Genomic DNA, 25,306 nt, shown 5'->3' with positions numbered 1-25,306 from the left:
GGTGGCCACCAATTACTGAGGGCCTCCTGTGCATGGTGTCATTCACTGCTCCCAAAGGCACTGTGGCAGAGAGGGGCTGCTATCATACAGGAAATGGGAGCTCAGAGAGTAAACCCACAGGCCCACGGGCCATTTATCTAAACCGGGATTCTACCAAGTCTGGGCCCTGCTCGGTCAGTGGCCACTCAGTCCGTTTCACAGGTAGAGTAAACTGAGGCCTGGTGGGGGAGGTGAGCAGGGGAGTAGCCAGCCAGGGTTGCAGGGTGAGTTCGAGGTAGAGCAGGCCCGGCCCCAGCACCAGCCAGGAGTGGATCAGAAGCAGGCAGCACAGAGGGTGAGAGGGACACGCAGCGGCAGGGCCCCACTCCGGCTCCCGTTCCAGGTGGTTTGAACCCTTCGTCATACAGTGGCTGGATGAAAACGAGGAAGTGTCCCGGGATTTCCTGCACGGTGCCCTAGAACGAGACAAAAAGGATGGGGTGAGAAGGCCGACTCATGGCCACGTTCCCGCTCTGCCCATGGTGACCGCGCTGCCTCTGGGGTCCACTGGGATTCAGTCTGGGGGCAAAATATGCCCTTGGGATGAAGCCAGTCTCTGCTAGGTGTCCGCCATTTTTGTCTTGCTCATGGTTTTTAAAGTCTTTTGTGCATTCAACAACTATGGAATGTGAGTCCATCGAGCCCAACCCCTTCACCCACCCGTGGCCTCTGCTCCTCCTCTAGAGGCTGTACGTCAGTTTCACACCCTGTTTAGTGCCCTTTAGTGCCCCCAGGGCAGGTGGCTTCTGGCTCTGCCCAAGGAGAGTGCAAGGGGTAGGCTCCGGGCTTTGTCCAGGGCTGACCTCCTCCTCCCTCCTGGCCTCCTTTCCGGCTGCAGTTCCAGCAGACCTCGGAGCACGCACTGTTCTCCTGCTCTGTGGTGGATGTCTTCTCCCAACTCAACCAGAGCTTTGAGATCATCAAGAAACTCGAGTGCCCTGACCCCCAGATCGTGGGGCATTACATGAGGCGCTTTGCCAAGGTGCAGGAGTGTGGGGAGTGTTGGGGCTGGGGACTGGGGTCAGGATTGGGATGGGGTTAGGGTTGGGTAGTTGAGGTCAATGTTGGCTATAGGGTCAAGTTTGGGGTTGAGGTTGCATGTTGAGGTTGGTGTTGGGTTTGAGGTCAGAGTTGGGATTGGTGATGTCACTGAGGTTCAGGTTGGGGTTGGGGTTGAGTTTGGAGTTGAGGTTGGGGTTGGGTTTGAGGTCAGAGTTGGGGCTGGTAAGGTTATTGGAGTTGAGGTTGGGATTGGGGTTTGGGCTGAGATTGAGTTAAGGGTTAGGGTTTGTGTCGAGGTTGGATTTGGTTTGGGGTTTGGATTGAAGTTGGGATTGAGGTTGAGGTTGGGTTTGAGGTCAGAGTTGGGGTTGGTGAGGTCATTGAAGTTGGAGTTGAGGTTGGGGTTGAGGTTGGGGTTGGGGTTTGGGCTGAGGTTGAGTTTAGGGTTAGAGTTTGTGTTGAGGTTGGATATGGACTGGGTTGAGGTTGGGATTGGGGTTGAGGTCAGAGTTGGGGTTGGTGATGTCACTGAAGTTGGACTTGAGTTTGGGGTTGAAGAGATTGGTGACTGAGGTCATAAGTGGAGTTGGTTATGCCATTTGGTCAATGTCATTGAGGTTGAGGTTGAAGTTGGAATTTGGATTGAGGTTTGGCTTGAGGTTGAGATTGGGGTTGAGGTTTAGGCTGAGGTTGAGTTTAGGGTTTGTGTTGAGGTTGGATTTGGATTGGGGTTGGGATTGAGGTTGGAGTTGAGGTTTAGGCTGGGGTTGGAGTTGATATAGGGGTTGAGGTCAGGGTTAGGACTGAGTTCCTAAGTGGGACAGGCAATGCCATTTGGTTGGAGTTGAGGTTGGAGTTTGAGGCTGAGGCCGGGGTTGGGTTTAGGGTTACTATTAGGGTTGGGTTTTGATTTGAGATTAAGGCTGGAGTGAATGCTGGGACTTATGTAGAATTTGAGTGGGCCTTGGGGTGAGTTTGATGGTCAGGATCGTCACATGGGGGTTGAGGTCTAATTGGATTGGCGTCAGGCTGTGTTGATCTTGGGGATTACAAGTAGGAATTGGGATTTGATTTGAGAGCAAGTCATACCTGTGGTCCAGGCTGGGCCAATATGATGAGAAAGAGCTGAGTCTGCATAAAACAATCATCTTTATCGGGTGGTATCTGTCCTGGGTCTTGGTGGTCATCCTGGCTGGAGAATTTGCCCAGCCCAGTGACCCATCATAGGTGCTAGTAGGTTTGGGTTCATCCCTGATCTTACAAGTGTCTCTTGATGGGACCTCGTGTCTGGGGCCCATCCTGGCCCCAGCCCCTCCTCTCACCCACTCTCTGTGTCTCCACCAGACCATCAGTAATGTGCTCCTCCAGTATGCAGACATCATCTCCAAGGACTTCGCCTCCTATTGCTCCAAGGAGAAGGAGAAAGTGGTGACCTGCAGAGGCCCCTGTGCTGTCCAACCTCTCCACCCCCCAGCCCCACTCGGCATTCCCAGGGCCCCGCTCTTCCCGGGGCTCTGACACCTGTGTGTCCATCTGTGCATGGTCTGACTAGGTTGATAGTAGAGTATCATGTGTGTTTGGATGTGCTGGTTTGAGTGTGTGTGTCTGGGTGTATGGGATCTGAGAGCATGTGTCAGATTCTGTATTGTCTAGTTGTGTTGACTGGTATACTGTGAGTGTGTGTGTGTGTGAGTCCAACTGTGAACTTCTGAGTATGTGTGTCTCACAGCATGCTTTGTCTGGCGGTGTTGAGTGGGTATGGTGTTTGTGTTTGTGTGTGTGTCCATATGTCTGACTGTGCATGTGTGAGTTTGTATGTCTTTGGGGGGTATCTCACTGGGGTGAGGGCATACACCTTCATTGAGTCATTGATTGTTGCAAATGAAGCTTTCAGGGTGTGTGTGAGTGTGTAAAGCTTTGGGCCATAGAGAAGAATATGGAAGTATGACAAGGACCCCCCTTCCTGCTACTCCCAGAGTTCCCAGACCCTCTCCTGAATTCACCAGGCCCAGTGCAGACATTACTTGAGCCTACCTTTCCCCGCACAATCCCTGGACACACTACCACAACACACCCCCTACCCAACACTCCCAGGAATCTGAGCCCAAATGCTGCTTTCCATGCTCAGGTGACCCTGTGGGACCCCAGCTTCCTTTAGACCCAGACCCTGAAACTGTCCTGAGGTCCCTGGCAGTGTGTTGGGGAGGTTCTGGAGAGGGGGCCTGAGGCCTGACTGCCCCTCTCTTCTCACCCCCAGCCCTGCATCCTGATGAACAACACTCAACAGCTACGAGTTCAGCTAGAGAAGATGTTCGAGGCCATGGGAGGGAAGGAGGTGAGGCAATGCCCAAAAAGGGCTGGATGAGGGGCAGGGTCACCACCACCCCTGTGTCCCAGCAGGCCCCAGAGCTCAAATGCCAATAGGCCTGGGAATGAATTCCAGCCCAGCCACCACTTCAAATCAAAGGTGGTGGCTTAACTCTCTGTGCCTCAGTTTCCTCCCCAGCCCCTTGGGCTCCCTTTCCCCAGGTCAGATGAGAAAATGCCTAGTACAGGTGGGTGCTTAATTAACCTGGCCTGATGTCCCCTCCCCTCCCACAGCTGGATGCTGAGGCCAGTGACATCCTGAAGGAGCTTCAGGTGAAACTCAATAACGTCTTGGACGAGCTCAGCCGAGTGTTTGCTACCAGGTGAGGGTATCTCTAGCTAGGGCTGGGGGCAGCAGGGAGGGAACGGCCCCCAGACCCCGAGCCCGGTGCATCTGGAGATTCAGCAGCTGTGGAGGTGCAGACTTCGGGCTCAGAGGTAAAGAAAATTGAGTGCAAATCCTGGCTTCACCGCTTACTAGCTATGTGGCCTTGGGTGAGTCACGTAACCTCTCTGAGCCTTAGTTTACTCATCTGTAAAGTGGGGATGATAATAATAATAGTACCTGAGTAGGACTGTGAGGATGAATGAACAGAACAGGTAACTGTCCTAGCCCGGTGCCCGATTCTGCTGTTACTATTCCTCACCCTTGCTCAGTTATGTGCCACTGCTCCCTGATGCTGGCGACATAAGCTCAAGGATCATAAGTCCCCAGATCAGCACTTGTGGCCTCGTGCAGCCCTTCCTCTGGGAGACAAGGAGAGTCTGGTCTGAGCCCCTCCCTTCTGTGCCCCCAGCTTCCAGCCACACATAGAAGAGTGTGTCAAACAGATGGGTGACATCCTTAGCCAGGTTAAGGGAACAGGAAACGTGCCAGCCAGTGCCTGCAGCAGCGTGGCCCAGGATGCTGACAATGTGTTGCAGCCCATCATGGACCTGCTAGACAGCAAGTGAGCTGGGCCAGGGGGACTAGGCTGGCACCAGGGAGCAGCCAGGGGTGGGGCCAAAGAGACCCGCGGAAGGGCTGGCCTGGAGAGGGCATTCAGGGCATGTCTGCTGGGTGGTGGTTGGTTAGTTTGGATGGATGAGTAGGTGGCAGCATGAAGGGATGGAAAAATGGGTAAATGATTGGAAGGATTGTGGGTAAATATTTGTGCGGATGAATGGATGGTGGTTGGATGGATGGATGACATAAAGGATGGGCAGGTGGGTGGATGCATGGATTAAAAGACAAATGCTTAGAAAGCTAAATGGAAGGGGGATGGATGGACAGTTGGGTAAATATTTAGATGATAAATAAATGTTTGGAGGTATGGATAGGTAGAATGAAAGGTAGATGTATGGATTGATGGGTGGGTGAGTGGATGGATGCATGCATGGATGGACGGATGGATGGGGTGGATGGGTGGGTGGGTGGATGGATGGATGGATGGATGGACGAATGGGTGGATGGGTGGATGGTTGGGTGGATGAATGGATAGATGGATGGATGGATGGGTGGATGGGTGGATGGTTGGGTGGATGAATGGATAGATGGATGGATGGATGGGTGGATGGGTGGGTGGATGGGTTGGTGGGAGGGTGGATGGTGCAGGATGGATGGAATGATGGGTAGATGGATAGTTGAGTGGGTGGAAGGATGCCTGGGAGGATGGATGGATGGATGGTTAGATAGAAAGACAGGGAGAGAGAATTAAAGAAAGTTGGAGAAAGGGTAGTTTGGTAATAACTGGGCCATTTGGTAGATGGATCATGGCAGACGGCCTCTCTCCTTCAACCCCTTACATCCAATCACAAATTCTTTGCTGGTTTCCCTCTCAAGTCTGCCCTCCTCTGACCATTCCCCTCCTCTTCCTCCTGGGCATGGTCTTAGCCCCCTCATATTCCCAATCTCCAGACTTCCTGTTCTGGTTCATCCCCCACACTGTTCTTTCAAACTTAAATGTCTGTCTGTGTCTCTCTCTTGAACACTCCATGGCTCCCTACTGTCCCCCTCCTCATGATAAGGCCTGAGCCTTCCTTCTGCGTGGCCAGATGTTGAAGCCCCTTCCAGTCTGGCCCCCGCTGACCTGTCCAGCCACCTGCATCATGCATCGTTGTCCCATCAGACCCCCCAGGGGTCCCTGAGCAGGCTGCGTGCCCTCTGGCCTGGCCAGGAGATGCCTTCCCACCTTGCCCACCTGCAGAGGGAAGGGGCTCTGCGGGTTGGGGCCAGCTCGGCCCTCTCTCAGGCCAGCCCCTTGCCCCCAGCCTGACTCTCTTCGCCAAAATCTGCGAGAAGACGGTGCTGAAGCGCGTGCTGAAGGAGCTGTGGAAGCTGGTCATGAACACCATGGAGAAGACCATTGTCCTGCCACCCCTCACTGACCAGACGGTGAGACCCAAAGGGGGCCAGCGGGGACACTGGCGCCACCTCCCCGGTGGGAGCCCATGGAGCTTGGTGCCTAGAGGCTGGGAGGCGGGGATGAGAACAAGGCACTAGGGGTCAAAGGTGATCTAGGTGCAAGGGCCATCCAAGGGTCACAGAAGCCACCAGAGGTCAGTGGGGCTATTCAAAGATCAGAGAAGCCACACGTGTGCCAAGAATGATCAAAGGCTCAGAAAGGACATTCAAGGGTCAGCTGGGGTTATTCCAAAGTCAAAGAGGTCAAATAGAATTAAAAGAAGTCTAAGGGACAGAGAGGTCACACATAGGTCAAGGGATCATTCAAAGGTCAGTGGTCAGCCAGAGACCTGGACCCTGCACCTAGGACCCTTCTGGGAAGAGATGAGAGACCACAGTCCCCCAGGGATCGGGCTGTTTAGTGGGGGTGAGGGGACATGGACATCCATGGGTGGGCGTGGGTCCCTCCAGGAGGCGCCAGGACTCTGAGGACATCAGCGGCACGCAGATTCTGGGCACAGCGCTCTGGGTGGCCGCGGGGGACTTGGGGATGGTGGGCAGTGGCCACAGAGAGGCAACTGTGGGGGAGGCTCGGACTTGCCAGCCTGCCCCTGCACTGGGCTGGACTAGGGCAGGTGTCTGCCCCTGGGTGCCTGCTGTCTCTGTCCCCTTCCTGGCCTTCCCGGGAGACTCATGGTGACTTATTCCCCCCTCCCCCACCGCCCTGCCCCCATCACGGCTGACAGATGATCGTAAGTAGAGGTCCGTCCGTCTGTCTGTCTGTCCGTCCCCTCTGTGTCTGGACTCGGCCCACCGCGTGGCTGCACCCTCTCCCCCACCCAGCGCCCCTACTCCCCCACTACCCTACCTCCCGCCTAGATGTGCCTGTGTCTGTCTGGGGCGGGGGCATGGGGAGGGGGGGGGAGGGCCCACCGAAGTCCAAGGAGGCGCCCTACCCGCGTGCCCAAACCCTGGGCCCTGCTCCTCCCTCGCATCTGCCCTCGCCCTTTGGTTAGCACACACCCCTGCTCCCCTGCTCAGACTCCGCCAGGATGTCTGGGTCTCTCCCTGCAGCTAGAAAGAGGTTCAAAGTCAAGAAGGCCCCTCTGACCTCCCCTTTGGGCTCTAAACCGTTAGCAGCATTCCGGAATGCAGGTCCACACCATGTGGGCCCCTACTCTGCTGCTCAGCGCAGGACCCCGCTTCTGACTCCCCGCAAATTCCAAGCTCTGTCCCTCTGTCTCCCACTACCCTGCTTACCCCACTCCCACCATACACACAGACACACATCCAGGTGCTCAGGTGGGAAATGGCGTCATGGCTTTGGTGTCAGGCAGACTTGGGGTCAAATCCTAGCCCAGCCACTCTCTGTCTGTGACCTTTTGGAAGTCACTTCACCTCCAAACTTCTGTTTCCTTTGAAAAATGGCGTTCACAGCAGCCATTCTCTGCAGACTGGTTGTAAGAACCAAACGGGGTGGTGCATTAAAGTGCTCATCTCAGTGACTGGCCCAGAGCAGTGCTTGCTAAATCAGACCTAATGTTGCTGGTGGCACTGGGAGTATGTGGGCACGTACTAGGGCAGAGCCAGAACTGCTTTAGATTCCCCCTTTGTGGGTGAGACAAGGCTGTTACAAGATTTCTCTTTGTCAAAAGTTTCCAAGTGTTCATCTCACTTCTCAGGGGCTGCAGGCTGGGTCTTTGGCTGTAACCACCTGGTGGCAGCGTACTCAACCACAAGCAGTGCACTCGTAGGCAGGGAGATAAGGGAATTTGAATTTCATGGTGCTGTCTGTATGCCAGACCTCATAGCAGCTGTTTTAGCTCATCTTCACGACAATGCTTTGAGTGAAGTGGATACAATTATTCCCATTTTGCAGATGAGGAAAGCTGAGATTCAGAGAGGATTCACTTGCTCAAGGTCATATAGTAAATATATGCCAGAGTCAGGATTCAAATTCGGGTCTGTCTGAACATGGAGCCTGTTTGCTTCCTGTTAACCCAAGAACCTAGAGCATCATGTGTACAGTAAATGTAAATGGATTATATTTTGGCAGTGACTTATCTCCTTTCTTTCTAGCTCTGTTTCTCTCTCTCTCTTCTTTCCTCTCTCTATACCTCTGACACCATTTAAGAGTCAGTCATTAAAGCACACACACACAATCCCCCTGGAACCCAGCCACCAGCCCCCTGTGCAATGTAGATCCCCGAACCCCATGAGTATACCTGTGAGCATCCGGGGTTCCTACCCTGCACGGCTGACCAGGTTGATCACCCTGTGACATTGTCTCTGCAGGGCAACCTCTTGAGAAAACATGGCAAGGGATTAGAAAAGGTAATGAGGACCTCATCTCACTGAGGCCCCAAGCTCTGGTGTCTGGGCATGTGTGTGCATGTGTGTGTCCGTGCGGATGGGCAGGAGGGTCAGCTGGGGGTCGTGGGTAGGAGATAGATGTCCTAACAAAGTCCCTCAAAACCGGAAGTCAAAGACAAGGTGATTGCCCAGGGACGGGACGTGGAGTATGCGTGCACGTGTGCACAGAAGTGTGTACACAAACAGCTCCCATCCTCTCACAGCAATCCCGCATCCGAGCCATCACAGCCCTGGGCTCGGCGGAAAGTCCACGGCTTCTCAAAGAGCTCGGTTGCTGGATCACTTCCCTGGACTGAGACATGTGTTGTTTTTTATGTAGATGTTTTTGTTCTAATGGGTATTTGTCGTTAAGGAGATGGGAGCTGCAGTGACACACAAGTGGCTGTCTTGCTGTACTTGTGCGGTAGATGTGGTGCCTGTGTGCATGTCGGTGGAGTCCCAGCTTCGTGAATGTGGGTCACAGGGCCTCCCTACCCACTCAGCCAGCTCCTCGGGGGGCACATTTGATGTGCCAGGCACTGTATACATGTATGTGCCTCCATGTGGGGGCCAGGGTGTGTAGGTTTATGTGTGTGATTGTGCACACATGTGCAAGTGTTTAGGAGCACACTGTGCATTTTAGCATGTGAGTTCTGCACCGAGTGAACTTGGCGTACATGTTAGTGTGTGTTTTGTAAAGTCAGGCCTGCCGGGGTAAGATCTTTGGGGCTGAGGGAGGAGGGACTCTGAGCCCCCTCTCTTATCCTCGCCTCCCCAAGTGCCCCATCCTGGGGCAGGCTGACTGTGGGATGGGGCTGGTTCCAGCCCACTGGGCATCCCCAGAGTGCACTGGCAGTCCAGAAATCTGGCCCCAAATCCCCACTGGGGGACAAGGAAACGTACTAGCTGGGGAGGGGGTGCACGACTAGACCAGTGTCAGGGAGGGAGCTCATGGGTTGGGAAGTGAGAATGTGCTCTGAGGGGGCGGGGAAGTCCCACTAAGTATCCTCCCAGGAGCCAGCAGAACTCTGACCTCCACCTGATTCTCTCCACAGGGCAGGGTGAAATTGCCAAGCCACTCAGACGTAAGACCGGCCTCTCACTGTCTGTCTGGCTCCCACCCCACCCTCACCCACCCCTGTGCCCCTTTCCACGTCTCTGGTCCGTGCCGTCCGGGGGCGTACTGTGAACCTGTTTGTTGGTCTCTTCTTCCTCTGTCTGTCTGGCTTGCTCGTGGGGGTTTGGGGATGGGGGTTGGTTGGTGGGGCAGAGGGTGCCCAGGAGGGCCCCTGCTCCCCGCTGGACCACACAAGTGGGTGAAGCAGGGGAAACTGAGGCCCAGAGAGTCAAGGACATGCCTGAGGTCACCCAGTACACCCAGACTGGGACCCTGTCACCCTTAGCATTGCCCATGACTTTGAGACCAAGTGATGATTACAGTGAATGCTGAGCAAAGACGTTTAGTCTCAACGAAGCCACAAAAGATGTAATGGATGTAATTTCCCACATCTAAATGGGAAAACACAGGCTCAGAAAGGTTAAGTGACTTGCCTAGGTCCACACAGCAGAACTAGGATTTCAACCCAGGCCCACTGGCTTGTCAAAGCCATAACCATGTCATCATCTTGCCAGTGTCTTATTTGGGAGGGGGTGAAGGCAGGTGGGCATGGAGGCATGTGTTTGGGGGGGAGGGTTTTTCCTTTAAAAGGTTAGATTCACCCTACCCCCAGATTATGAGGGAAATTTCCCCACAGAAGGGACAGTCCCTTGGGAAGGGAGAGGGGTTTCACCAGAGCTATTTCCTGACCCAAGACTCCCTAACTTGGGGCTGGAGAGCCCCACCCATGCCCATAAACAGCCCTGTCTGAGGCCCCACCCCTACTGCCCCTCACAGCCAGGTCCTGCCTGTTCCCCTCTGTCTCACAAGTCTGGGGGTTTGATGGAGGTGGGCGGGTGGGTAACAGCCTCATGAGACTGGAATTTCCAGGGACAAGGTTGCCATGTTCTCCTCGGCATTTCCTGGGGGGCTCCAGACCTCTGTTCCCAGGACACAACCAATTGCCCTGCTCAGAGCCTTTGGACAAGAACCAAGATGCTGTCCAGGGCTGGGGTGTCAGCCCAGTGCTTGGGGACTGAGCTGGAGGACCCCTGCCCTCACCCAGCTGTGTCTGTTGTCACCTGCAGGGAACCCAGATGATCTTCAATGCAGCCAAGGAGCTGGGGCAGCTGTCTAAACTCAAGGTGAGAGGTGGGGGCAGGAGGAGCAGATTATGGGATGGAGGGGACTCCCTGAGGGAAAGATCCCAGGATGGTGACATGCTTTGCAGACCCAAGGGACAGAAACCCTATTCACTGGCTCAAGCACAATTTATTTGCTACAATATGTTGGAAAGATGTGCATGGTTCAGCTTCAGGTACAGCTTGATCAAGAGTACAAATCATTTATTTATTCCACAAATATTTATTGAGCACATGCTTTGTGCCAGTCATATGCTGGGTCCTTGGATGATGAAAAGACAGACCCTTCTCAGTACACTCCTAAAAGCTGAACAGGGATGAGACCCATAGATTGATCCAAGGCGGGGCCTGCTCTGCCCACCTGGCCCCTCTCCCCATCCACCCAGGACCACATGGTACGAGAAGAAGCCAAGAGCTTGACGCCGAAGCAGTGTGCAGTGGTGGAACTGGCTCTGGACACCATCAAGGTGAGGGGCCTACCCCTGCCTGTCCTAGGAGGGCTAGGCCGAAGATGTAGCTGGTGTGGACATGGGTCTGTGCTCACCTCCAGCCCACATTCATTCATTCAGTTTATAAACACGCCCTGATTCCTTCTATATCAAAGCTCCGGTGGCTGATGCTGGGGTCTTGAGGTGCCCCACGCCGGGGGGAGATAGCTGAATACAGAAATTCTCAGCTTTGTGGGGTCAGCCCTGCAGTAGAGGGAAAGATGGGGCCTGGAAGAGCCCAGGGAGGGAGCAGGAAGGGCTTTCTGGAAGAGGGCATGTGGGAAGTAGGTTCTGAGGAACGCACAGGAGTTCACTAGGCAAAGCAAACAGGAGCAAGGGGCTGGGCGGGTGTTCCCACTAGCGGGCACAGTAAGTACAAAGGCCTTGAGGCAGGAATGATCTGAGGGAGACACCTGGAGAGACGTCTGGGAGGGGGTGAGGCGTGGGTGTTATTCCCAAGGTGCCGGAAACGACCTTTGGCTTTGGGGCAGAGGTGGAGGTGGGGAAGTAGCAGGATCCGGCTTGGGTGGGCGACAGCGGAGTGGGGCAGGAGGCTTTGGGGCTGCCAAGCTCTATGGGGGGGTAGGGGGTCTTGCCAGCCTCACCTCTCCCCACCCCACCTCCTGCAGCAATACTTCCACGCGGGGGGCGTAGGCCTCAAAAAGACCTTCCTGGAGAAGAGCCCGGACCTGCAATCTTTGCGCTACGCCCTGTCCCTGTACACACAGGCCACCGACCTGCTCATCAAGACCTTCGTGCAGACGCAGGCCGCCCAGGGTAAGGCGCCACGGGCCCCACCCGCCGCTCCCGGGTCCGCAGAGGCAGCCCCGCCCCCAGCCTGCGCAGCCTCCATTGGCTCACCCGTCTGTGACGTCATGGGCGCGCCTACGAAGACAGGGCACGAATGAGTGATCGACAACTTATGAGGGTGGGGCCTCTGGGATCACAGGGCCAGGAGGGACTGACATCACCTAGGAAAATCTGTGATGTCATGAGGCGATTGACAGCTCTGGGATGGGGCCTGTTTGACATCAAAGACCAGGGAGTGACTGACAACTCCCAGGGGTGGGACCGATGACAAGGCGACTGTCATCTCCTGGGAGAATCTATGATGTCCCAGGGCCAATGAATGATTGACAGCTCCTGCGGGCGGGTCCAGGGAGCAGTTGACAGCTCTGGGGGAGGGACCTCTGTGACTTCGGGAACTAGGGAGTGATTGACAGCTCAGGATGAGTGGGACCTCTGACAGTATCTGCCTGAGAGTGGTGGTGGAAGTCCGCTGAAGGGGGACCTCTTAGGTCACGGAGCGAAGGAATGATTGACAGTCCCAAGGGCGGGAGGGGCTGGGAGTGGGGGAAGTGGACAGAGAGGGAGTTCCCACTCTCAAATTCTCTCTTTCTTTCTGTCTTTTGCTTCTGTCTCCTGTCTTATGAGCTCACACATAGCAGCTGGGGCGGGACGGAGGGCAGGACTCCCTGGGGACCCCCTTTTCAAAATCGGTCGTGAGGGTGCAGACACAGGAAAGGAGTGTGGCAGGTGACCCCAGGAGGGGAAGGGGCAGTTGCCATCCATTCGCAGGCCAGGGTGAGGGGAGCAAAGCCCTCTGGCCTCCAGCGGTTCCCCCCGCAGTCAGCCCAGGGCCCTTCCTGGATGTCTGGCCCTGTGGTCAACTTCCCTCCCAGTCCTCGCTGCTTTTAGTGTCCCTGGTGTCGCCGGGGCAGGAGGCTGTCTGTTCGTCCGTCTGTCTGCAGCTGACGTTTTTCTCTCTCTTGTTTTTCCTCCCTCTCACTCGCTGTCCCCTCTCTGCGCCTCCCCTGCCCCTGCCACGCACACTCCTCCATCCTCACCTCTCGCTCGTGTCTCTCCGCCCTCCCCCCGCCCCGTGATTAGTCCATGGTGGAAAAGGGACTAGGTTTACCCTTAGTGAAGACATTTATCCTGAGAAGGGTACGTGCCTCTGCGCCCCCGCGCCTGGTGCCCGGTGCCTGCGCCCCTCCCGCCCGGCTAGTAAAAGGCCCGTCCTTGCGCCTCCCCGGCCTGGCGGCGGCGGCAGCATAAAGGACGGCTTGCTGGTTCCACATGGGGAAGGAGAAGCGATTCCAGTCGGAATTTGTTTCTCACGTGACGCATCTTGTAAGCCACATCCCGGTCCCGGGACAGGCACCCGCGAGGGTCAGAGCTGGGCTCAGATCCCAGCTCAGCCACTCTGTTCAGGCACCTCGGGCAAAAATCTGCCTCCCGGAGCCTCAGTTTTCTCATCTGTAAAATGGGGACAGTCAAGGACCCTACTTCATGGGATTATATTTAGGACTCCTCTAGTCCTAAAATTTTAGTCCAAGTCCTGGCACATAATGAGCTCGCAGCAATTGTTAGCTGTTGTTACTGTTGTTATTATTGTCCTGGATGTTACAGTTCCCGGAGTAGAAAATAATTAACATGGATCAGGCTCAGCCTGGGCAACATAAGGAGACTGCATCTCTACAAAAAGAGAGAAAAAAATTATTTTTAAACTACCCGGACATGGTGGTGGCATGCCTGTAGTCCCAGTTCCTCAGGAGGCTGAGGAGGATCACCTGAGCCCAGAAGTTCAAGGTTGCAGCGGGCTATGATCACACCACTGTACTCCAGCCTAGGCAACAGAACAAGACCCTGGCACAGAAAAAAATAAAAAAGAAAAGAAAGAAATACATTTATCAGGCCCTAACTCTGAGCCAGACCCTGTACCAGGTATTTCTTGGGGAATCTCGGAAAGATTTCTCCAACGGCCCCACGGAGGGGCCCGTCACTCCACAGATGAGGATGCTGAGCGCCAAAGGGGTAAACCGCTTGCCCAAGGAACCTTCCCCGGCAAAGGGCCTGGGGCCTGGGGAGTGAGGAGTGGGGTTAAGGGTATCAGAGAGGCCCAGGAAAGACCCTTCCCCGTGGAGCCAGCAAACCATGGGATGGGGGCGCCCAGCACTGCCCTCCTCCCCCCTCTTACTAGCTTTGGCCTTGGTCTGACCCTCACCCGCCCCACCACTGTCCAGCTCCCCCTGGTACCCCAGTCTGGCCCGGATTGAGCTTGCTCTGAAGCATCAGCCTGGGGGGTGGCGAGGCTGAGCATGTGATTGGTGGGGGGAAATGGGAACCCGGAACCTGAGATGACAAGGAAGAAGGTCTGGGATGGGCACATGCCCCAGTCCCAGGGTGAGGGGATCTCTCTCCCCTCTGCTCCCTGACCCTCAGTCACTTCCTGTCTGGCCGAAGTAACCCACATCCACCTTTGATTGACCCAGTCTCCCACCCCCACCTCCGACTTTCCCCTTGTTCTCCCTGTGCATGGGGTGATCCAAGAGTGGGGAGCTGCCTGGAGGGCTGGGAAGGGACCTTCAGGAGTGCTGGCGGCCACAGGTCCGCAGGCCCGGCGGAATGCCCTTCTGAGTCACAGATGGGGGAACTAGGGCAGAAGCTTTCAGGCTGCCTCTTCAGCGATCCCCCTCAGAACCAGACATTCAAGAGGACACTGTGGTGGCCCAGAACAGGCGTGCACCTCATGACTCAAGCAGAAAAGGGAATTTTGGGCTCCACAACTGAAAGATGAGGGGTTCAGTTGGCTTCAGGAATAGCTGGATCCAGAGTCAACAACACCATTGGCCATTGGTCTCTGTGGAGACCATTGTGGGGTGGCCTCTCCTGTCACTGGGCAGAGATGGCCCTGCCTGCTTAGCACCAGAAAGAGCCTTTTCTAACGTCACAGCCCAAGTCCCAAGCCCAACTTCTGTTGGCCCAGCTTGGGTCACATGACAATCCCTAAGCCAATCACTGCAGCCATGGGCAGAGGACGATCTGATTGGGCAGCTATGTGGGATGGAGCCCGTCCTACCTGACCACAGCTCTGAGGAGAGCGGTGGAGTATTTCTCAACAGAAACTTAGATTCTGTATTAGGAGGGGAATATGGTTAGGGAAAATAGAAGTTCCCCCTACAAGCTGTCACTTCAGTAGAGACGGGGTTTCTGGGTCAGGTGATGCAGTGAGGTGGCCCGTGGGACTGGATCAAAGCTAACAATGGCCAGAGTGCGGGGAACTGAGGCAGGAGGGGTGGTAGTGAGGGCATCTTGAGAGGGACATTGCAGGTCACCAAAAAAGCTCTGATTACTTAAGAGTGAATGGGAGACATGGAAGAGTTTTGAACAGAAGAGGGACAGGACCTGACTTAAAAACGTTTTTCTGGCTGGTGTGTTGAGACTAGCTGGGAGGGCGGAAGCAGGGAGACCAGCAAGGAGGCTACTGCAATAGTCCAGGCACACAATGATGGAAGCATGACCGGGATAGAGGTCAAAGACATGGGTCCAATTCTGGATGCACTTTGAGTGTAGAGCCGGCAGGATCTTTCAGTGTACAAGTGGCTAGTCTGTAGGATGAGAACCTGGAATGTATGGCATTGTATGGCATCCTCCAGGAGGAGAAACAGGCACCAGAGGCCAGGGTGTCAGATGCTGCCAAGAGATAGTGTAACATGAAGACTGAGTTTTGACAACATGGCGGTTGGTGAAAGAAGATAAAGGAAAACAATTGCATTAGGCTCAGAGAGGTTAAGAGATCTACCTGAGATCACACAGCAAGACAGTTAAGGAACAGAACCCAGGATTCTTGGCTTCCTACGAGGCCCTACCATCCTGGCCCCCTTAGTGCATTCCTGTCAGAGCTGATGACCTGGTGCTGCCAGCACATGGTGGGTGGGACGTAGTCAAGGTCCCTCCTAGTGGGTAGGAAAGAATAGAGCTCACACCAAGCATCCTCCCCTGCCCTGCCCAGGCTCGGGTGTGGAAGACCCCGTGGGTGAAGTCTCCGTCCACATTGAGCTCTTCACTCATCCAGGAACTGGGGAACACAAGGTCACAGTGAAAGGTGAGTGGTCTGGCATGGGAGGGGGTATGCCTCAGCCAGGACTCACTAGATTCTAAGACAGAAACCAAACTCAAAACTGACTTAAGCAAGAAAAATATTTTTGGGCCAGGCTCAGAGGCTCACACCTGCAATCCTAGCACTCTGGGAGGCTGAGGCAGGAAGATCGCTTGAGCTCAGGAGTTAGAGATCAGCCTGGGCAAGAGCAAGACCCCATCTCTACTAAAAATAGAAAAATTACCTGGGCATCCTGGCTTGCACCTGTAGTCCCAGCTACTCAGGAGGCTGAGGCAGGAGGATCACTTGAGCCCAGGAGTTCGAGGCTGCTGTGAGCTATGATGATGCCACAGCACTCTACCCAGGGCCATAGAGTAAGACTCTGTCTCAAAAAAAGAAAAAGAAAGGAAAAGAACATTTTTTTTGTCTAATGGTTCATAAAACTGAGAAGTCCAGAGGTAAGCACCTTCAGGCATGGCTGGATCCAGGAGTGCAAACAGTGTTACAGGACTCTATAAAGATGCCCCTGCCATCTTTTCTTGCATTTTCATCCCTAATGTGTTTTTCCTCCTCTACAGGGTTCTAAAGCGTTCAGCCCCCACCAGCACTGCAGCCTGAAGCTAGGGGAAGGAGAAAGTTCAGGGCTCACTTTCTTTTAAGGCACAACAGAGAATCTGTGCGCATCACTTTGTCTCACATCGCACTGGCCAGAAGTTAGTCATATGGCCACGCTTAGCCACAGGGGCATGCTAGGAAATGTAGTCTTTATTTCAGATAGGTTTTGAAAACCACAGACATCACTGGGGAATCATGACCAATCTTACCTTCTACTTCCCCCCAACAGTGGTGGCTGCCAATGACCTCAAGTGGCAGACTTCTGGCATCTTCCGGCCGTTCATCGAGGTCAACATCATTGGGCCCCACCTTAGTGACAAGAAACGCAAGTTTGCAACCAAATCCAAGAACAACAGCTGGGCTCCCAAGTACAATGAGAGCTTCCAGTTGTGAGTCTGGGATCCTTGGAGGAGCGTGGGGACAAGGGAGGGGCATCTGCCAGGTGAACCTCAGGGCCAACTAGGCAGGAGGGATGTCTGGTGGGCTAATGGCACCTGGGTGCAGGAATGGGAGGGGCCACCTCCTGGGTGGGGAAGCTGGAAAGGAAGGCACCTCAGTGCAGGAGTAAGGGGACAATACCATGATGAATGTCACTTTATGGGGCAGGCAAGTCCCAGGGGAGACAGTGAGTGTGATAAGGGGCACGGGGTGCGGGTGGGGTTAGCATCGTGATGAGGGCTTGTGAAGGGGAGAAGTCTGGACCGAAAAGGTGTGGCAGGCAGTGCCATTTCTGGGGCTGGAGACTGGTCCAGTTAAGGGATGTGGGGGGTCAGATGAGGCTTGTGGGTGAGGGGCTATGGGATATGGGAGCAGGACTGAGGTCACGTGGGGGTGGGGACTCCTGGAGTCAGCAGTGAGCCTTGTCAGGACTGTTGGGGCAGGTCACCTTGAGGAGTCAAGCTGGGAGACAGGAATGGAGTGTCTCCCAGGCCATGGGGGTGGGTGTCACATGGGGTGGAGGTGGGATCCCATGCGATGAGGGCTCTTGAAGTCAGGAGTGGGCTGTCAGGTCTGGGTATCATAGCTGGCATCATCTAGGGAGAGGTGGGAGCTCCTACAGATCAACACCACGGCCAGGTCCAGGTCGCCTCAGGACAGGGCTCTTGGACAGAGGGCGTGGGGTGATGGGGAATGCTTACTGGCTAGTCGGGAGGAGCAGATGTCAGCAGCTGCGTGGGCATGGCCCTAAGGCAGGGGCTGTTGCTCAGCTAGCAGCAGGGAGGTCACGCAGAGAGTGCTGAGGGGTGGGAGCATAATGTCACCCCCGAGTGGGTGAGGAGCATGCAGGAGCCAGTGTCACTAGTGGTGAGGCACCAAGCAGGGTCATGTCCGGAGGGGGCCGTCTTGGGGGTCAGAGGGTCGCGCTAGAGGGCATGGGGGAGGGGCCATGTCAGGGAGAGAACTTGGGCTGAGGTAGGAACGCGGTAAAGGGACCGCTGGGTGGGGCACCTGGGACGAGCAGCAGTTCAGCAGGCAGAGGGCATAGGCGCGGGGTGCCGAGGGTCGTGGCCAGGCAGGAGACAGGGTGGGGGGACCTGAGGGAAAGGACACTGGGGGGGCAGAGGGGGTATGTGAGCCTGTGGGGGTGGTGTTGGGTGGGTGTGAAGGGAGAGGGGACAGACCTGGCAGGATCATCACCGAGGTGTGGGCGTGGCCCAGCACAGGGTTCCAGGGAGTGTCACCCGAGGCAGGAGCGGGGCTAGCCCAGTGCGGGAGATGATGGGCATGGGGGAACCTGGTGTGGGCGTGGTCTTCTCACGCACCGCCCCGACCCCGCAGCACGCTGAGCGCCGACGCGGGCCCCGAGTGCTACGAGCTGCAGGTGTGCGTCAAGGACTACTGCTTCGCGCGTGAGGACCGCACGGTGGGGCTGGCCGTGCTGCAGCTGCGCGAACTGGCCCAGCGTGGCAGCGCCGCCTGCTGGCTGCCCCTCGGCCGCCGCATCCACATGGACGACACGGGCCTCACGGTGCTGCGCATCCTCTCGCAGCGCAGCAACGACGAGGTGGCCAAGGAGTTCGTCAAGCTCAAGTCGGACACGCGCTCCGCCGAGGAGGGCGGTGCCGCGCCTGCGCTTTAACGCGGCGCGCGTGGGCGGGCGGGCGACACTGCGCCTGCGCGGAGCGTGGGGCGGGGCGGTGCTCGAGGGGGCGTGGCCTCCCGGGGGCGAGCTCCGGACTCTGCTCAGGGTCGGGCTGCGCCTGCGCCCTGGGCTTAGCTTGCCCGTCTGGAGAACTGGGAAGGGCCCACGCCCCGCCCCTCGAGAAGCCAGGCCCCCGTCGTCTGGGGGCCAGTGGAGCTGGGGTGGCGGGAAACCCCATCTCTGTGGGGGAGCCACATCCCCAGGCCCTGGTACGGGAAGGCCGCGCCTCCTGTCCCCTGGAAAAGCCATACGACGGGTCCTAAACCCCCGGGGCCCAAGACAGACCCATTGCCAAGGACGGAACTCTAAGCTCCTGGAGGGGGGGGCCCTAGGCAAGCGCCCCCTGAGGGGGTTGGGGGCTGGACGGACCAGGTCGCTGGCTGGAGGGCCCCGGAATACTGGAGTCCCCCTTTGACGTTTGTGCAAAAAATAAATGGGGTGAGGGGGAGGATGGGAGTTCAAAAGCACATGTGCCCTCGGGCGCCCAAACCCTGGAGGCTAAGGGGACGGCTCTGGGGCACCCATGCTGCCCCTACTTCCCCTTGGGGGTTTGCCTCCCCCTCTCCCCCAACAAACCCAGTCCTCATATCATGGAGTTCAACACACCCATTTGATGGATGGCGAAACTGAGGCCAAGAGACTGCTTTAGACTCGGCCGAGGTTCCCAGTGCCACACCCTCTCCCCAGTCCCTTAGGCCTGTGTGCCCCATGGAAGGGTGGGCTGAGGTCGGGTGACCCGACACAGCTGCCCATTGCTGCTAACCCCACCTCAGGGGTCCTTCCCCAAGGGGTGGAGGTCCTGGGCCAAGGCCCCGGTTGCACCTGTCCTCCTCTGGCTGCCAAGCAAGACCCCTGCCTTCAGCCTCTTCTGGAGCTCCATGGGGGTGCCCTGAGAACTCTTGACCTCCCAAAAAGAGTGAGGATTTGGGGTCCCCTGTACCCAGGTTCTCCCATCCCTTCTTCCTTTCCCAGAATTCTCCAGGCAGGAAAGAACAGAAAGAGACCAGAAACTCTGAGGGGGGTGTGTGTGTGTGAGAGAGAGAGAGTGAGAAAGAGAAAAAATACACAAATACGCTCGGAGCTTAGTCTCCAAAAGCTCATTCATTCATTCAAACGCCCAGGCCACAGGATTAGCACAGCTGGAGCCCATGCCTGCCCGGAGCCCTTCCTCCAGCGACCAAAATTGGGGTAACTTGGCTAGAGAGCTCGTGCAGGCAGGACCCTTCAGAAAGTTGGGCATGGCCTATCTTTGCCCACGATCTGCTTTTCCACGTTGGATCTGTGCATATGTGACATGGTTTTTTCTGACAGATAGGCACATACAGGACCATGCTGAGCTCAGGAGAAATGAGTAACGGCCCCCAGAGGGATCGGAATCGCATCAGATGCAGAGGTTTCCAAGGTGAAAAATGAAGGAACCACTCACAAGACAGAAAAGAGCTCCAGGGAGAGGGAACAGTAGCTGCAATGGCCAGGGGCCAGGCACTCTTGAAGCAAAAAGGGTGGTCTGGATGGCATTGCGCCAGCATGGGGGACAGTGGGGAGTAATGCGACTGAAAAGATCTGCAGAAGTATCACACGAGGCAGAGACTTGTATGCTGCCCCCAGGACTTTCACTTTTATTCTAAGGTGACTGGAGAGCTCTGGGAGATTTTAAAGCTGGGGAGAGGTTGGATTTCAGGTTTCAAAAGCTGCCTTGTGAAGAATGAAACCAATGAGGAGGGGGTGGGGTTGCTTTTGGGGTACCAAAATTGATTATTGGAGAGAGCCTGGAGGCTACATGAAAAAGAAAAGACAAACCCTTTGTCCTTAGATGAGCCTCAAGGCCGCTGGGTACAGTTGTCCCAGTTGTGCACTGTCCAAGGGTTTGGCATCTCTAAGGAGGAGGCCATATGCAAATCCTAGACGTTGAGTGTTGTATGATTATGGTGATGGTTTCCCAAAATGTGAATGGCAAGCACCTGGAAGAAGTGGCACCATTTTGTAATTTGAAGGTTCTGTATGTCCCCTACACTTAGGCAGGTATGGGTAACTTTAGCTTCTGAACCAAGGGTTAGGATGCAGGATTGGAGGATTCCAGCCAGGGGCAAGGGGGAGGTTAGAATGTCCGTCACATGTACCTGGGGGCAGATTTGAAATCCATACCATGCCAGGTCTGGGGGTATGGCTATGTGGGTAGGGTGGATGGATGATTCAGGTTTGCGAACACCAGCAATGCAAAAGGGGAGGTAGTCTGTGACCTGGGTGAGCCCTGAAAGATTTTTGGATGGCTGGAAGGAAAAGGAGGAGCTGAGCTGCCTGAGAGAGCCAAGATATTTCCAAAAAGATTCCTTAAGAGTCTTTCTGGTCAAGTGTGTGTGTGTGTGTGTGTGTGTGTGTGTTTGTAGGGTTCCACAGCACTGGCCTAGGCATATGGGATATGGGGGGAGCTTCAGAGAGTATTTGTTGAATGAATTTTTCTGACTCCCAGGCTAGAACTGTTTTTGACATTTCCTCCCACTCCTCTTTCCCCAGAGAACTCCTACTCATCCTTCAAAACCCATAACAAAAATCCCCTTGTAGAAAACTGTGCCCCCTCCTCCTCCTCAGGACTTCTCCAGCTTTTGCTCCTTCTCTGGTCCAGCCCTGATGCCATGGGACTGGGGGTGTCTGTGTCCAGCTCTGTTTCTCCCAGACTAGGGACTGAGGCCTCTCATGAGCTCCAACTTTACCCAGAACAGGCTGGGCACAGGGAATGGCAGGGAGGATGTGCCTGGTTGAATTATATGTTGGAGGCAGAGTCAGTGTGTGACTACACATCCACATGCGTGTCCGTCCATGTCTGTCCATACCAACCTTTCACTCCCTCACGGATCTGGGCACATAGACAGTGTCTGAGCCAGATTCAGGCTGAGCTGCAGGACACAGAGTGCAGAGAGAAGGGACAAGAAAGAGCTGGAAGCATTTTGAAACCAATACAGGAAGTTCCTGTATTGGCACAATGAGGCCCAGAGAGGAGCAGGGCTTTCCCCAAAGCCACCCAGCAAGTGGATGCAGAGCCCAGTCTCAGATGACACCTCTAGGGCACCCACGGGTTCTGTGCCCTGGTTGGGTCTTGGACCTTGCTTCATACAAGGAGCTGGCCCGGGATTTCCACAGATCAGGGAAAGGATAAAGACATGTCAGCCCATGGCAGGGCAGCGGTGGGGGTGAGATTGAGGGACATCTTGGACAGAGCCAAAGCACACTGCTCTAAGAGGAACAGAGACAGAGAGGAAAAACACAGAGACAGGGGTGACATCATGCCCCAAAGAAGACAGAGACTTTGAGATGGAGAGAGACGCAGAGACAGACACACACACACAGGGACAGAGAAGGGAGAACATCACAAAGGGGGTTGCGAAGGAAGAGGGACCCGCTCTCTCCCCAGTCTGTCCTTGAGGATTTTTGTAACATGAGGAGGTGCCGGTCGACACCCTCTTGCAGTCCCCAGAGCCTGAAACCTTGCCACGCCCCCGCCCCATCAGAGATGCAAAAAACTTAACACCCAACCAGAAATCCTTGGGACTTCTCTGGGATCTCAGAGCCTTTCTGTCCTCCACCGCTACCCCCCTGTGTTGTCCATTTTGCAGGTGGGGACGCTAAGGGGCGGGGCAGAGTGGGGACAGCTGGAGCCGCCTGGAACTCTGCTGCCCTCAGGGGAGGGGCACCTCAGTCCCAGATCACCACCCGCCTGTTCCCCGAGCACCCGTTCCTAAGAATCATTAAGGACCAAAGTTGTCTTTGCTGACACATGTTTTCTTTTCTCCTGCCTTTATCGTTTTAGAGAGAAATCAAGTAACCTCTCCCACCCCTGCCCAGCCATAGTGGCTCTCTGGAGACACAGGCCACAGGCGGAGGGTCCCTCATGCATCCCTGGCCACACGGCCAGGGAGCCTCAAACCCCACTCCTGTCCTCGGCTCCCCAAACCGGCCAAGCAATCCCAGGAGGCCACCCCCTCCACACACCTTCTCTTAGCATGTGATTGCAGATGTGAAATCAATATGTTGTTTGTTTGTGTTTTGTTTTTTTAATGACACCCTGTTGCTTTGGCATCTGCACAGATGCCCTCATTTCTCTGTAAATATGTGACTTGGAACAAATGTTTAAAACAAATGAGAAGTGATCATGAATGCATGGTGTTGAGATGTTTTGCACTATTCCGACTTTTTGGTCTCTGTAAAAATATTTTATTAACAGCAGACATTAAAAAAAGAAAAAGCCCACACAGCTTTGGACGCGTGGCGGCCTTCTTGCCTTCCCATAATGGCAAAAGCTCACGTTCCGCACCTACCATGCAGGCACCATAGAACACGCTTTTTGCCCACGAATACAGCTCATCCGCCACTAGCGCTGTCCCCGTTTTACAGAGGAGGAAACTGAGGCACACAGATCACACAGCCAGGAAGTGGTGGAGCTGGGATTTGAATCCAGGACATTGGGAAGCTGCTGCTCCCAACTCAAGGAAGTTAGGGTACAAATGCCAAGGACACATGCCCCTAATTCAGCTCACACCCCCTTTTTTATCTGTTTTAAATGTGGCAGGTGAGCACTTCATTTCATAAACTCAGATGTGCAAGAAACAAAACTTCATTTTCCAACAGCTGAATTTAATTTCTGTTTTGAAGCCCTCAACCTATCAGGGAGCAGAAACAGAGAGTTTCCTCGGTAAATTCAGGAACCCCCCTCCTAAGGTCTGGGGTTATTTCTACACTTGAGTGGCCGGTGCAGGGGCCGTGGGATCCAGCACCAGGAACGGGATCAGTGAGCGCTTTTGGCTGCGAGAAACAGCCACAAGACTGAACGTGGGGCAAAACCATGGCTTAAAGCCCGGAGGGCATCCTTCACTCAGCAGTTCCGCTCCTGGGAATGCACCCCAGAGAAGCTCTGGCACACGGGTCTGTGCATAGAGCCAGGAAACCACAGCTGTCTGTGTGATGTTGGCAGAGCCAGCCCTCATTACTGCTGAGTGGCCGAGCCTGCAAGGTTTAGAGACCGAGCCATTTCTGTGCCCTGGTGCACAGGCTACGAGGCCTGATTGCGTGTATCTGCTCAATCCCTGCCCAGCGGGACCTGGCTTCTTTGCTGCTTGCTGCAAAAGGTCCTCCACCATGTTATCCATGGGGCTTGGGGGCTGAGTCTCATGCTGCTTGCTGGGAAATGTAGCTTCTGTTCTGTTCTTCTGTCCAGCTAAAGTTATAGTTCTATGGAAGGAGAGAAGACTAGCAATTGGGGCAGAATTTCACATTTCTACAACTCAACCCAGTTCCCAAGCTCATTTTGGTCATGGTCTAATCTGGGGGGGGTCAACCAACTTTTCTGTAAAGGGCTGGATGATAAATATCTTTGCTTTGCATGACATTCGGTCTCTGACTCAACACTGCCATTGTAGCCATGACAGCACGCACATGTGGGTGTGGCTGTGTGCCAATAAAACTTTATTTAGAAAAACAAGCAGCTGTGCTCAAACAAGTCCTTGTACCTGCGTATCCAGAGCAGCACTATTCATAACAGCCAAAAGGTGGAAACCACCCAAGTGTCCATTAACAGATGAGTGGATACACAAAATGCGGAAAGGCAGGAGGCTCTGACACCTGCCACCACATGGGTGTGCCTCGGAAACATGCTGCTGAGCGAGAGAAGCCACACGCACAGGCCACACAGTGTGCGACTCCACTGCTGTGAAATGCCCAGAACAGACAAATCCATGGAGACAGAAATCAGATTAGTGGCTGCCAGGGGCTGGCGGAGGGGAAGTAGGGAGTGACTACTGATGGGGACAGGGTGGCCTTTTGAGATGATAAAAATGTTCTGGAACTAGATAGAGGTGGTAGTTGCACAACATTGTGAATATACTAAATGCCACTGAATTGGACACTTTAATATGCTTAATCTATGTTGTCTGAATTTCACCTTAATAAAAAACAATTTTAAAAAAATAAGTCATGGCCGGGCACAGTGGCTTACACCTGTAATGCCAGCATTTTGGGAGGCTAAGACAGGAGAATAGCTTGAGATCAGGAGTTTGAGACTAGCCTGGGCAACATATCAAGACCGCCATTTCTATAAAAAATAGAAAAATTAGCCAGGCATGGTGGTGCACACCTGTAGTCTCAGCTACTCGGGACGCTGAGGCAGGAGGATCGGTTGACCCCAGGAGTTCGAGGCTGCAATGAGCTATGATCAGGCCACTGCACTCCAGCCTGGGTGACAGAGGGAGACTCTGTCTCTAAAAACAAACAAAAAAACCCATGTCAGATTTGGCCCGTGGGCCGTAATTTGTCAACCCCCGACCTAATCTATTGTCCTTCCACTTTCCCTCCTACTTCTCCTCACTCCTCCCAACTTCAGGCTAAATAAACTCTAGCCCCAACCTCACACCCACCACCCTCCTCCCACTCTTACCCAAAACACCCCCACCCCAATTAATGTCCCGCTAACCCTAACCTTATTTGAGCCTCATTTCCTCATCATTTCACCAGGCAATGTGGCAGATTCACCCAGGAACTTCAACAACATGCATATTCAATTTCCTGGAAGGTGTAACACAATTATGTGGTTGATGATCTAAGATTACATTTCATTATATAATTTATTATATTGTGTGGTAATTACTCTGCTCCTAATCCAGCAATTACATATAATGGTGACTGTGATTATATGTCCTGTGATTACATGATCATGCTCATCATCACTGCGGCACACACTAATAAACCATGCCAGGTCGACATCAGCGCCCGTCCCAGCCCAACCTCAGTCTAGGCAGAGGCTGCCCCGC

At 54.7% G+C, this 25,306-nt stretch overlaps 1 protein-coding gene across 4 annotated transcripts in view; it reads left to right on the top strand.

The window, feature by feature from the left end:
• The window catches only part of UNC13A (unc-13 homolog A), a 60,642-nt gene extending 41,437 nt beyond the window's left edge, over positions 1–19,205 (top strand). The window contains exons 29-44 of one of the 4 annotated variants that reach the window (XM_045553251.1): positions 383–479; positions 878–1,021; positions 2,386–2,469; positions 3,299–3,376; positions 3,643–3,731; positions 4,206–4,358; positions 5,659–5,782; positions 6,538–6,543; positions 8,087–8,125; positions 9,199–9,228; positions 10,328–10,384; positions 10,768–10,848; positions 11,499–11,646; positions 15,665–15,757; positions 16,596–16,755; positions 18,146–19,205. In XM_045553251.1, coding sequence (XP_045409207.1) covers positions 383–479; positions 878–1,021; positions 2,386–2,469; positions 3,299–3,376; positions 3,643–3,731; positions 4,206–4,358; positions 5,659–5,782; positions 6,538–6,543; positions 8,087–8,125; positions 9,199–9,228; positions 10,328–10,384; positions 10,768–10,848; positions 11,499–11,646; positions 15,665–15,757; positions 16,596–16,755; positions 18,146–18,446 — 1,684 coding nt within the window. In that variant the 3' untranslated portion in view covers positions 18,447–19,205. The remainder of the gene's footprint in view (positions 1–382; positions 480–877; positions 1,022–2,385; positions 2,470–3,298; positions 3,377–3,642; positions 3,732–4,205; positions 4,359–5,658; positions 5,783–6,537; positions 6,544–8,086; positions 8,126–9,198; positions 9,229–10,327; positions 10,385–10,767; positions 10,849–11,498; positions 11,647–15,664; positions 15,758–16,595; positions 16,756–18,145) is intronic. The other 3 variants (XM_045553259.1, XM_045553257.1, XM_045553264.1) reach the window with 3 other exon arrangements.
• Positions 19,206–25,306: the final 6,101 nt, after the last annotated feature.

Source organism: Lemur catta, chromosome 1, assembly GCF_020740605.2.
Source record: "Lemur catta isolate mLemCat1 chromosome 1, mLemCat1.pri, whole genome shotgun sequence".
NCBI classification, from domain to species: domain Eukaryota; kingdom Metazoa; phylum Chordata; class Mammalia; order Primates; family Lemuridae; genus Lemur; species Lemur catta.
The sequence above is the reverse complement of the archived record's forward strand: the minus strand, read 5'-3'. Positions and strand labels throughout refer to the sequence as shown.